The sequence below is a fragment of the Oncorhynchus clarkii genome, chromosome 5 (genome assembly GCF_045791955.1).
Source record: "Oncorhynchus clarkii lewisi isolate Uvic-CL-2024 chromosome 5, UVic_Ocla_1.0, whole genome shotgun sequence".
NCBI lineage: Eukaryota > Metazoa > Chordata > Actinopteri > Salmoniformes > Salmonidae > Oncorhynchus > Oncorhynchus clarkii.
Window position 1 is genome coordinate 16,321,733 of NC_092151.1, and position 12,970 is coordinate 16,334,702.

Sequence of the window (12,970 nt, forward strand, 5' to 3'; positions counted from 1 at the left end):
CATCAGTCAAAATGTCTGCTTCCTTGAGTTGTCAGAGTGTGATATCGGTGACAAACATGTTGACATTAGTTCAATAATTTGTTCAATAACTGTTTGAGATTATTCTACTTTAAAGTGTTGTGATATATTCTAACCATGACCAGTTGTTTTGATACGTGGGCGAGGCTTTGACAAACAGCGTGTTTCTGGCTAGCCAATTATATAGCAGCTAACGTTAGCCAATGTTACTTGGCTGTTGCTCTCGTCTTTGTTTTCACACCTTTGCCCCACAGAACGCGCTTGCCAGAGTCGGCACTTCGATATACAATAACTCTGCAACACGAGCACTTCATGTCACTGCAGCAAGGTATGTATTCAACCTGACGGTTAAAGCCATTGACTATTGCCTCACTCACTGGCTGCTAAAAATATAGCCTCCAACTTGGCATCTGGTACTTTCCCTTTTGTGTTGACAGAATCGCTCGTATTCGGGTGGGGAAAGGAGACCGACCACTAACCTATGAGCAAGCACTCCACCCCCACCACATAGGACACCGCTAGGGCTGGCTCTCCCAGCACACCAGTGAGTCATTGTCTAGTTTCCCCCACGTATCTGACCTTGTACAAGATAACTCGGTGTATAGCTATTAGCAAAGTTACTGTCAATACGCTGGGCTAGGTTACAGACTAATCATAGTGATCAGATAGAAATGCTGACCAACTTGATCATTGTGTGTCAAAGGAGACCTAACCTTGCTCCCTCCATCCCGTTCTTTATCTCATAGGTAACCTACAGGGAGAGGGAGGAGCATCAGATCGTACTGTGGAAGACGACGTTTGTACGACGTTTCCTCTTCGGAACTTTCAATAACTGCCTGGCCAATGAGGTTGTGATAAAGCGACGAGGCAACATGCTGGTGGTGTGTACCCTGATGCTACAGAAATTCCCTTCACAGAAGTTCTACTTCCTGATTGGCTACACGGAGACACTGCTCTCACTTCTACAAGTGTCCTGTTAAGCTGGAGGTACAGACCCTGGAGGATAAGGCTGTCTACAAGTACCTCAGACAGGAATTGCTAACAGATTTGACTTTCAAGACTTGTCATACAGGACTATTTTGGGGAAACTCACCACCGTACAGTTGTAAAAGATAAATTGTATTTTAATGAGTCTATTAATCTCTATCTACAGTGTGTGGAAACCAACTATTGAGTGTGTGCCTTGGAGTTGGCTCTTCACAGTAGGAATAGACAGACTACCAGATAGTGTTATCTTCAGGTTAACAGCAGTACACCTGGGTATTCAGTCAGGTGAAACATCAACTAGGTGAAAATAAATCTAATGTATACAAGTGACACGCGTCTCTATCCTACACGGCAGACAATCTGTTCCAACATAGTACATTTTAAGGAGAAGGAAGCGAGAAAGGTAGGAAAGCGTGTCACAAATAGGCAGTGTCAGATTCAAACCCACGTAGTTAGTGGTAGGTATGTGCTCCATAGGTGCTGGTATTGACAGCCAGACCTTATATTTTCCAGAGCATTCTGTAACACATTGCACCCTCCTGAACAGGCCCCATTGTTTTTCCATCTCCTCTTTGAATTGGATTCCATTCCAGTCTAGAACTATTCACTACGTGTAAATCATGTGTTGGAGTTAAATGGACTTATGAAAAACTCAGTGGAATGCTTTTTCGTTTATTGATTTCTCATGACGTGGTCACATTGAACAAAGCATTAAAAAGCTGCTTCAGTGCAAAAAGACAAGGCACACAGATTACATCATCTTCGTCCATATCAAAGGTTAGAGTATGAACAATTCCCTTAAATATCAGTGATACAGACAGGAATATAAGGCCACATTGATTTTTCAAAACAATTAAAATGATTCCACACGAATAACATTTGTCTGATCTACATCTAGGAAAATGTCCCTCTTGATTTATTTTGGAAAAAAAGGGTCTCATGGCTATAATGGTTAATACTCAGATTGTATCACTCATTGTAGAACATTTTGTTTACACAGACAGTAAACTTCACATTCTCAGACACCTTGCCTGTGTCCCAATCTGTTCTTTCTTCTAAAGTGTGCACTTGTACACTCCTTCCCATACATTTAATACCATTGGATCAGTATAGACATGGACTAAAGGCAGTTAATGTCTTATAATACCAGTAATTTACTTTGAAATCCACGAAGTCAACAAGTACACACTAAATGGAAGAAAGTACAGCTTATTGTGAGGCAGGTTGGGAGGCACACAAACAGCAAAGATAAGACAAATACCACTTGTCCTCTGGGCTCACATTCTGAAGGAACAGGCTCGTTCAGTTTTCCCTTCTTTCACCTCTCGTTCCCTGGAAAAGTGCTCATAGACTAAAATGTAAAACACAGCTCTCGTCTTCCTTATGCTCCATACATACAGCGAGTGGCAAACAGGGAAATCATTCCATTGGGCGAGAAGTAGCCACTTCGCCACCCACAGTGTGAACAAGACCATAAAGCAAGGGGAAAGGCAGGTTGGCTAAATGGGATTGATGGTAAAAAGCATTGAGTGGGGGGAAAAAATAACAGATTGGTGTCTAGGGACAACTTCATCCTACTCCAGGAAACCTTGGGCTAAATTGGGTCAAAACCTCTACATTGCTATTGCAACCGCTTCCTTTCGGTGGTAATGACACTGACTTCTGATTGGCTCTGGCTAGTGAGAAAAAGGTTGATTGGATGCCAGACCCTGTACTCAGATATAAAGAACATAATCATGATAAACAGTGTGTTCCAGTTACATTTTCTGCATATATTTTCTTATTAGAACATACTGATGTGGTTCCTTAAATTCCAATTCACACATGCGTATAATACAATGAGTGAAATAGGACAAATATAAGCACCCACCAAATTATCATCATCTACATCTGCATGTAAAATGTGTCTCTGGAACGCACCCAAGGAGTCTATACAGTGCAACATGCCTGCCAACACAATAACATCACAGTATGTGGATGGACTGAGGGTAGGTAGAGAGTTTGGGTTAGTCCATCCACAGAGTGAAACATCAGCACAATTCAGGTGGAACAGTGCTCACTATGCTAATTATACTCAGACAGCATTTGTCCAATCCCAAATCGACCTCTCTAGCCCTCGCTCCTAAGCACTTGTGTAGATCTAAAAAGGAGCATTACGCCACAAGCAATCTGGTGAATATCATGCCAAATATATCCATGTGGACCTTATTTTCATATTCTATTGGGATTTTCTAAACATTGACAGCCATATTGATATGAGCCGTGCTTTGGGAAAACCTCTGATGGTGTCCAACATTGTGGTCACAGATGTACCTCCCCCAACCGTCACCTACTGCTTTCGAGGCGTTTTGTATGTTCTCAAACAAGCTCATCGCCATATTGTTAATACCTTTCAGATCTACATTTGGTTGCATATGGATAAGGGGTAAATTTGGGATTGGACGTTGGCACTAGGCTATGGTCCCACCCTGCTTGCAGTGTGACTGGTTATATCTTGGTGGCGCGGCAGCTGTCGCCCTCGCATGACTGCAGCTTGATCAGCCGTTGGTTCATGGCCTGGAGGAGGGTGGGGTCAACCTTCTTAACAATGTTCTCCAATTGGTGTGGGTCAGAGGTCAAGTTATATACCTCAACAAATGACTGAGGAGAGAGAGAAAAAGCAAGAGAGAAAACAGATTGAGAGGTCAATTACTCATTAAAAATCCATAGAAACAAGACAACATGTACTACATAAGCTAGGTAGTACACTTCCAAAGTTCATTTAAAAACAGTACATAAAACAGAGCCATATACAGTCTTTACATATATGGCTCTGCATAAAACTACTAACAGACAAAACTGCTACTGTAAGTCATAAAAACATAACAAATGCACATGCCCACACACCTCAGTGTCTGCAAACTCGCAGTACTGCAGGTTGTGTTCAGCCAGGGTCCTAACACAGGCATAGGTGTTGTTGTAGGCATCCTCACACACACAGTCTGGGAAACATTGCTGGAGCAAAGAACAACAAGAGAGATATTTTGCATTCCTCCAAGACATAGAGCTGCACTTCAGTGGGACTATTGCCTCTACTACAGGAATAATGTACAGTACTTAAAGAGTCAGGCAACTGCTGGTGGAGGGTAGGAGCAATGGTTATGAAGGGTAGGGGAACAGGGCAATTACATTAGTTCATTGTAAATGGTAACAAGGGTATTGTAAAGGGGTAACTCACTGACAGACCAGGGCCCAGTTTAGGGCAAGCGGGGTCAGGGTCAAGGTGTCCCTCTCCTGTGTACTCTACCAGGAAGTAGGGGCGAGCTGTACCGTTACGCAGCTCAGGGGCCTACAAAGAGACAGAATCAGATGGACAGACTATTACATTGAGAGAGGTGCATTGATAACCTGCAGACACACAGACAGACAAAGATGATAAATGGACAGAGGGAACAATAAGTAACCTAATTGACCATTAGAGAGGAAGGACTGTCAATCCAAAACACTCCGAGACAAAAGATAGAGGTAGACAGACATTTAGCTCACCATCTGAGAGAGGAAGGACTGTCCATCCATATTAACAAAGGAGAGGTTGAGTCCTGAGATGTCCAGAAAAGTGGGAGCCAGGTCTATGTTCAACACCGGGGCCTGGAGGAAGACACACACATAGGTAAGTATGGATGGAAAAGTGGAATGAGAGCATGGATGGATGTGTGGTTGATGGATAATAAGTGGATTGATAGATAGATAGATAAATGGAGCTAGGGACTCACCAGGAGTGTCTGTTGGGGTTTGATGCCTGGCCCACGTACCATGAGAGGGATCCTGATATCAAAGTCGTACAATTGTCTCTTGTCAATGGGCAGAGAGAATTGACCTGGAAGACAGAGAACATAAAAGGCACAGAATAACTTAGAATGCCACTAGAATACATTACTATAGAACATTTCTGTTGAGAGTGGTGACATATCCTGATACAGAAAACTGGGGATTTCATTACGTTTCCCAAACGTAGCTTGACAAATGTGAAGTTGATACTAGGGGTCTGTTTGTTGTGAAGTCGAGCTGTGAAGTTGAACCGTTACATCAACCACAGGAAGGGGGTCACTGCAGGTGTGAAACAAACAGAAACCAAATATAAGCAGGAAGACAGACACATACACCCACACTTACCGGTGTGGTAGCCATTGTCAGAAGTGTAGAAGATGTAGGTGTTGTTGAGCTCCTTCAGCTCTTCTAGTTTCTTGACCAGCGCCTCCACCATGTCATCCACTGACAGCAGGGTCTGCCACCTGCAGTACAGGAGGGGAATTACAAACATTACAGGTTAATCAGAGACTTGAGATGAGAACTATTTTGTATTTTGCTACAATTGTATCCAGGTATTACAAGAGGTTTATTGCGATGGAGTACAGTGATTTGATTAGCTGGGTGTATTATGAAAAGTGTTTCAGGATGATTTGATTGGCTGTTGTACCTTTTCCTGTAGGCATTATCCAGGAAGTTCAGGGAGGTGCTGGGCATGGGGTTGCTAGGCTGGCGCAACAACCAGTGTTTATCCTTCCCGGGTTTGTCAAAGCTACCATCCCGGGGGGCTTTGACATCTGTAAAGTTTTTCTCATACTGAGGGGCGGCGGTCCAGGGGGAGTGAGGGGCGGGAGGGGACAACATGATGAAGAACGGACGCTGGGGACTCCTATCATCCAGGAAATGGAGAGATCTGTTCAACTGGAGACGAAGGAGAGAGGTAGTGGAAAGAGATAGCATTAAAGAGAGAGAGCAAAGATTCAAATCAGGTGCTTTAATCAAATCCTAACAAACACAACACAGACAGATGAGCTTTTGTTATATGAAAAACTAAACTAAAAACTGTAACTTATATTAGTTAGAACCCAAACAAGACTGGGGGAATATATTTTTGGAACGTCGAGACAAAACTCCTCTCAGGCATCCAGAGACAACAGTCGGAGTGGTGGCGGACTAAACAAAACCAGACCGGCCACGTAATGAACTGGAGGAGTTGGAACGAAGACAAGTGGTGAGTTGCACAACACATCTGTGAAACATTACAGACTTAGTTCTGGTCCTGGTTCAGATGGCTCAGTGTATTGGAGCATGGTGCTGGCAAAAAAAACAGTATGCTTCATAAATGTATGTGAACACTAAAATAGCTACTAAATGAACATTTCTGGTAAATATCCGTACAGTGCATTCAGAAAGTATTCAGACCCCTCTACTTTCCACTCCCTCTCCTCCCACTCCCCTTTGTTACGTTGCAGTCTTATTATAAAATGTATCGAATTGTGTTTTCCCCTCATCTACACACAATACCCCATAATGACAAAGAAAAACTTTTTTAGAAATGTATGCAAATTGATTAAAAATTAAACTGAAATATCAAATAAAATGTTTATTGGTCACATGTGCCGAATACAACAGGTGTAGTGTAGACCTTACAGTGAAATGCTTACTTACGAGCCTCTAACAAACAATGCAGTTAAAAAAAAAATACAAATAAGAACAAGCAATAAAAGTAACAAGTAATTAAAGAGAAGCAGTAAAATAACAATAGTGAGACTATATACAGGGGGGCACCAGTTAGTTGAGGTAGTATGTACACGTAGGTAGAGTTATTAAAGTTGCTATGCATAGACGACAACAAAGAGTAGCAGTGGTGTAAAGAGGGCGAGGGGCAATGCAAATAGTCTGGGTAGCCATTTGCCTAGATGTTCAGGAGTCTTATGGCTTGGGGGGTAGAAGCTGTTTAGAAGCCTCTTGGACCTAGACTTGGCACTCCGGTACCGTTTTCTTAAGTATTCAGACCCTTTAAGCAGTACTTTGTTGAAGCACCTTTGGCAGCAATTACAGCATCGAGTCTTCTTGGGTATGAAACTACAAGATTGGCACACCTGTAATTGGAGATTTTCTCCCATTCTGTTCTGCAGATCCTCTCAAGCTCTGTCAGGTTGGATGGGAAGCGTTGCTGAACCGCTGTTCTCAGGTCTCTCTGGGTTCAAGTCCGAGCTCTGGTTGGGCCACTCAAGGACATTGAGACTTGTCCCTGAAGCCACTTCTGCATTGTCTTGGCTGTGTGCTTAGGGTCGTTGTCCTGTTGGAAGCTGAACCTTCACCCCAGTCCGAGGTCCTGAGCGCTCTGGAGCAGGTTTTCATCAAGGATCTCTGTGCTTTGCTCCATTCATCTTTCCCTTGATTCTGACTAGTCTCCCAGTAGTTCCTGATGCTGAAAAACATCCCCACTGCATGATGCTGCCACCACCATAGGGATGATTCTGCCACTTCACCGTAGGGAGGGTGCCAGGTTTCCTCCAGACACTTGGCATTTAGGCCATAGTTCAATCTTGGTTTCATCAGACCAGAGACTCTTATTTCTCATGGCCCGAGTGTCCTTTAGGTGCCTTTCGCCAAACTTCAAGCGGGCTGTCATGTGCCTTTTACTGAGGAGTGGCTTCCGTCTGGCCACTACCATAAAGGCCTGATTGGTGGAGTGCTGTAGAGATAAAGTTTTTCTCATACTGAGGGGCGGCGGTCCAGGGGGAGTGAGTGTCCTTTAGGTGCCTTTCGCCAAACTTCAAGCGGGCTGTCATGTGCCTTTTACTGAGGAGTGGCTTCCGTCTGGCCACTACCATAAAGGCCTGATTGGTGGAGTGCTGTAGAGATCAGTGTCCTTCTGGAAGGTTCTCCCATCTCCACAGAGGAACTCTAGAGCTCTGTCAGAGTTTGCGTCAGGCTCTTGGTCACCCCCCTGACCAAGGCCCTCCTCCCACAATTGGCCAGCTCAAGGAAGAGCCTTGCCAGTTCCAAACATCTTCCATTTAAGAATTATGGAGACCACTGTGTTGTTCTTGGAGTCCTTAAATGCTGCAGAAATATTTTGGTACCCTTACTCAGATCTGTGGCTCAACACAATCCTGTCGCGGAGCTCTACGGACAATTCCTTTGACCTCGTGGCTTGGTTTTTGCTCTGACATGCACTGTCAACTGTAGGACCTTATATAGACATCATGTCCAATCAATTTAATTTACCAGAGGTGGACTCCAATCAAGTTGTAGAAACATCTCAAGAATGATCAATGGAAACAGGATGTACCTGAGCTCAATTTCAAGTCTTTTTTAATTTAAATACATGTTTGAATAAGGCTGTGGCGTAACAAAATGTGGAAAAAGTGGTCTGAATACTTTCCAAATGCACTGTATAAAATATGCATCTAAAACATCAGACAGGTTGGTTGTTTAGCAACAAAACCGATGTGTGCGCAACTATGGGGCATCACAGCAAAGTAAAAAAATATATGGCAAATAGAAATCAAAACTGGATGGTCTTCAGAGATTGTCGAGTTGTCGAGGGTAGCTGAAGGATGGGACTAAAAACACACAAAAGATAACCTGCATATAGTATGTATGTATAAGCTGGAAATAGAAGTGTTGTTGTCGCTTAGTTTACTCCAATTAGGAGGGGTGGTAGGGTTAGGGGGAGGGGGGGGAGATGAGATTCCTGCTTGGAAATGATCAGAACCAACCAATAGCAAAGCTCTACACAAATTGTTTCATTTTCCCTCTGAGGCTCAGTGTTTCCGTCATACAGCATACGGCTCTGGGTTTATGATCACAAAAGGTGTTACATTTTAGAAAACTAATTGTAGATGTCGCACCATTTGTACATGCATGTTTTTAAGCTTTTAAATACAGAATACATTTGTTAATCATGAGGTTGGCCTAATATTCCTTCAAATTAAACAGACTGGGTTGTTGACATGTAAACTATATTTAATCTCAAATGGTTATTGAAAACATGAATACATTTGCACAATGAGCACTTTTGTCTCAAACACATTGTTACAGTTGTTGGTTAGCTAGCCAGCTAGAATTTTTTGCCATATTAGCATTGACATGAAATCAGTCAAAATACCTCCAAACAAGACATGGTATTAAGAACAAGATGAAACTATGATTCCCCACATCGCAGTTTGTCATTGTTGGTAGCTATCTGGCCACCTAGAATCACAACTCACGGCCCCATTTAAGTGTGTGCATCAAATTGTGACATTGTCAGCTACCAAACTCTTACAGACAAGTTCAAGATCTGTTCATTGACATATGTAAGTAACAGGCACTTCTTACATAAACACAGTTAAACTGAAGCTTTAAAGTAAAGTACCTGTGGAGCTGATTCACCACGGGTTAAGAGACCGTTTCACCCTTTCAAAGTGTAAGCCAAGCAGAAAGTTGACCAAGTCACATGACCAGGGGTGGGATATACATGCAGACACACGTAGGTAAGAAGACTACTGCCGGAGAATAATCACTCATTAACAACACACAATGTGCAAAATAAAGAAACTCCCCTTTTGCATATTTTGGTACGGGTGAGGTAACTGCTCCAGAAAGCTACCTTTTCATTGGCTGCTCCAGATCTTGCAGATCTAGCTACCTTTTCATTGGCAAGATTAGTAAACTTAGGCATGACATGCCAACAACAAAATTCTGATCTACATGCATAACTGATCAAATTATGAAAGACAATAATTGTAATTTTGAATTCCATAAAGTGAGTATGGAAGAGGTGAAAAACAACAATGGAAAGCCATCTGGGTCTGACAACTTCGATGGAAAATTACTGAGGATGATAACGGACTATATTACCAAATCTTTCATCTACGCCTACAGACCTGGAAGGAAGCAAGTCATTGCACTACCCAAGAATAGCAAAGCACCCTTTACTGGCTCAAACAGCTGACCAATCAGCACGTTACCAACCCTTACTAAACTTTTGGGAAAAATGGTGTTGGACCAGATTCAATGCTATTTCACAATAAACAAATTAACAATATTTTCAGCACGCTTATAGGGAAGAGCACTTAACATGTATGGCACTTACACAAATGACTGATGATTGGCTGAAGGAAATTGATAAGTGGATTGTGCGAGCTGTTTAGTTTGATTTCAGTGAAGCTTTTGACATTGATCATAATCTGATGCTGAAAAAATTTGTATTATGGCTTTACATCTGCTGCTATATCGTGTTACCCATCTAACAGAACAGAGGGTGTTCTTTAATGGAAGCCTCTCCAACATAATCTAGGTAGAGTCAGGCATTCCCCAGGGCACATCCTTTATATCCACGCAAACTTGGTGCAAATCAATGCCCACGAGAAACATGGCAACATGCAAAGCCACAATGAGTGTGGTTGTTCCCTTGTGAGAAGTAAAGGCACGCACGAGAAGAATGCAAGAGAAAATCCCCACCAACAACAAACAAACATTGCCATCAATACCTCGCATTTTCCCAAATAAAACAGATATATAATAAAGGGGGTCAATGTAAATAGTATGTGTAGCCATTTCATTAACTGTTCAATAAGATGGTCCGAAATATAAAATTAAAAAACTAAAAGCATTGTATTTGGGACAAATCATTCACTAAACCTCAACCAAGTCTTGTAATGAATAATGTGGAAATTCAGCAAGTTGAAGGAGACTAAACGGCTTGGTGCAACCCTGGATTGTAAAACTGTCATGGTCAAAACATATTGATGCAACAACGATAGCTAAAATGGGGAGAAGTCTGTCCATAATAAAGTGCTTCTCTGCTTTCTTGACATCACTATCAACCACAGTCCTACAGCCCCTAGTTGTTGCACCTGGACTACTGCCCAGTCACATGATCAAGTGCCACTAAGAGGGACATAGGCAAATTACAGTTGGCCAGAACAGAGCAGCAAAGAACTCTATTTCACATCAAGTAACTCATGAATAAAAAAATGCAAGTAATAAAATCAGATTTTTTTTAAACTACACCTTATGGAACAGTGCAGACTGTGAAGACACACTCGTACATTGTAATATTGCTGTATTATGGATTTGGTACTGTAGATATGTTGTGGTATTGTACTGTGTAATAACGTGTTGTGTGATGTACTGTTTTATTTTGTATGTAATTGCCTAATGGGGATCCGTAATAAAATACACATAAAAAAAGAATGTACGGTTGGGCACGATACAGGTAAGGTGCGGAAAGATACAGGTAAGGTGCGGAAAGATACAGGTAAGGTACAGGTGGGGTACAGGTATGGTACAGAAAGATACAGGTAAGGTACAGGTACAGGTAAGGTACAGGTAAGGTACAGGTAAGGTACGGAAAGATACAGGTAAGGTACGGAAAGATACAGGTAAGGTACAGAAAGATACAGGTAAGATACAGGTGGGGTACAGGTATGGTACAGAAAGATACAGGTAAGGTACAGGTACAGGTAAGGTACAGGTAAGGTACAGGTAAGGTACAGGTAAGGTACGGAAAGATACAGGTAAGGTACGGAAAGATACAGGTAAGGTACAGAAAGATACAGGTAAGGTACGGAAAGATACAGGTAAGGTACGGAAAGATACAGGTAAGGTACAGGTACGGAAAGGTACAGGTGGGGTACAGGTAAGGTAACGTAAGATACATGTAACGTACAGTTAAGGTAAGGTTCTGGTAAGGTGACGGGTAGGTAGCGTAAGATACATGTAACATACAGGTAAGGTAACGTAAGATACATGTAACATACAGGTAAGGTAGCGTAAGATACATGTAACGTACAGGTAAGGTAAGGTTCTGGTAAGGTGACGGGTAAGGTAGCGTAAGGTAAGATACATGTAACATACAGGTAAGGTAAGGTTCTGGTAAGGTTCTGGTAAGGTAGCGTAAGGTAAGATACATGTAACATACAGGTAAGGTACGGTTCTGGTAAGGTGACGGGTAAGGTAGCGTAAGGTAAGATACATGTAACATACAGGTAAGGTAACGTAAGATACATGTAACATACAGGTAAGGTAGCGTAAGATACATGTAACATACAGGTAAGGTGACGTAAGATACATGTAACGTACAGGTAAGGTAACGTAAGATACATGTAACATACAGGTAAGGTAACGTAAGATACATGTAACATACAGGTAAGGTAGCGTAAGATACATGTAACATACAGGTAAGGTAACGTAAGATACATGTAACGTACAGGTAAGGTAAGGTTCTGGTAAGGTGACGGGTAAGGTAGCGTAAGGTAAGATACATGTAACGTACAGGTAAGGTAAGGTTCTGGTAAGGTGACGGGTAAGGTAGCGTAAGGTAAGATACATGTAAGTGGTTGTGATGATTTAATGTTTTTAAAGTATTTAACTGTATAAAGCTAAAAAGGTTCATTTTAACACTATGGCCAAAGTTTTTCTTTCCTAACAGGCTGTGGCTACCGTCTGTCGCTCATTAGTGGTAACCTAGTCAGTTGCACAACTGAAAGCATTCAACTGAAATGTGTCTTCAGCATTTAAGCCAACCCCTCAATCAGAGAGGGAACAGTTTGTTGGGGGTTAATTGCCTTACCGTGCTCCACTTTGCCGGCTCTGGGATTCAAACCAGCTACCTTTCGGTCAGTGGCCCAATGCTCGTAACCGCTAGGCTTCCTGCCGAGTTCGGGTAGGCAAACCGAACGAGTGTGCTTGCATACCAGTGGAGGCTGCTGAGGGGAGGACGGCTCATAATAATGGCTAGAACAGAGCGCATTAAAACACATGGAAACCATGTGTTTGATATATTTACCATTCTGCTAATTCCGCTTCCGCCATTACCACAATCCCATCCTCCCCAATTAAGGTGCCACCAACCTCCTGTGTCATATACACCCTTACATAGTTCAGAATACACAAGATCAAGCACGCACAAAATAACCATTTTTATTTTGAAAGCCATCAGTGTGAATTATTGATGCCCAGAGCTGGAAACACATCAGATGGCTTCCACAACAAGTGAAAAATATCAGAAAAAAATGGGATTGAGAGACTGCAGAGTGACGGACAAGCAGTCAACAAGTGCTTAGCATATGTGGGACCTCCTTCAAGACTGTTGAAAAAGCATTCCAGGTGAAGCTGGTTGAGAGAATACCAAGCGTGTGCAATGCTATCAAGGCAAAGGGTGGCTACTTTGCATAATCTC

General features: G+C 42.4%; 1 protein-coding gene and 1 long non-coding RNA gene across 2 annotated transcripts in view; one reads left to right on the forward strand and one right to left on the reverse strand.

The window, feature by feature from the left end:
• On the forward strand, window positions 1-1,878 carry LOC139408444 (uncharacterized). Its single transcript, XR_011634289.1, has 3 exons — window positions 1-346; window positions 456-562; window positions 765-1,878. It is a non-coding gene; the product is annotated as an uncharacterized lncRNA (long non-coding RNA).
• LOC139408443 (glucosamine (N-acetyl)-6-sulfatase (Sanfilippo disease IIID), b) overlaps window positions 1,658-12,970 on the reverse strand; it is a 20,200-nt gene continuing 8,887 nt past the window's right edge. The window contains exons 6-12 of the mRNA XM_071152351.1: window positions 5,462-5,712; window positions 5,158-5,276; window positions 4,758-4,861; window positions 4,531-4,632; window positions 4,223-4,333; window positions 3,892-3,999; window positions 1,658-3,645 (exon numbers count right to left, since the gene is read on the reverse strand). Coding sequence (XP_071008452.1) covers window positions 3,493-3,645; window positions 3,892-3,999; window positions 4,223-4,333; window positions 4,531-4,632; window positions 4,758-4,861; window positions 5,158-5,276; window positions 5,462-5,712 — 948 coding nt within the window. The 3' untranslated portion in view covers window positions 1,658-3,492. The remainder of the gene's footprint in view (window positions 3,646-3,891; window positions 4,000-4,222; window positions 4,334-4,530; window positions 4,633-4,757; window positions 4,862-5,157; window positions 5,277-5,461; window positions 5,713-12,970) is intronic.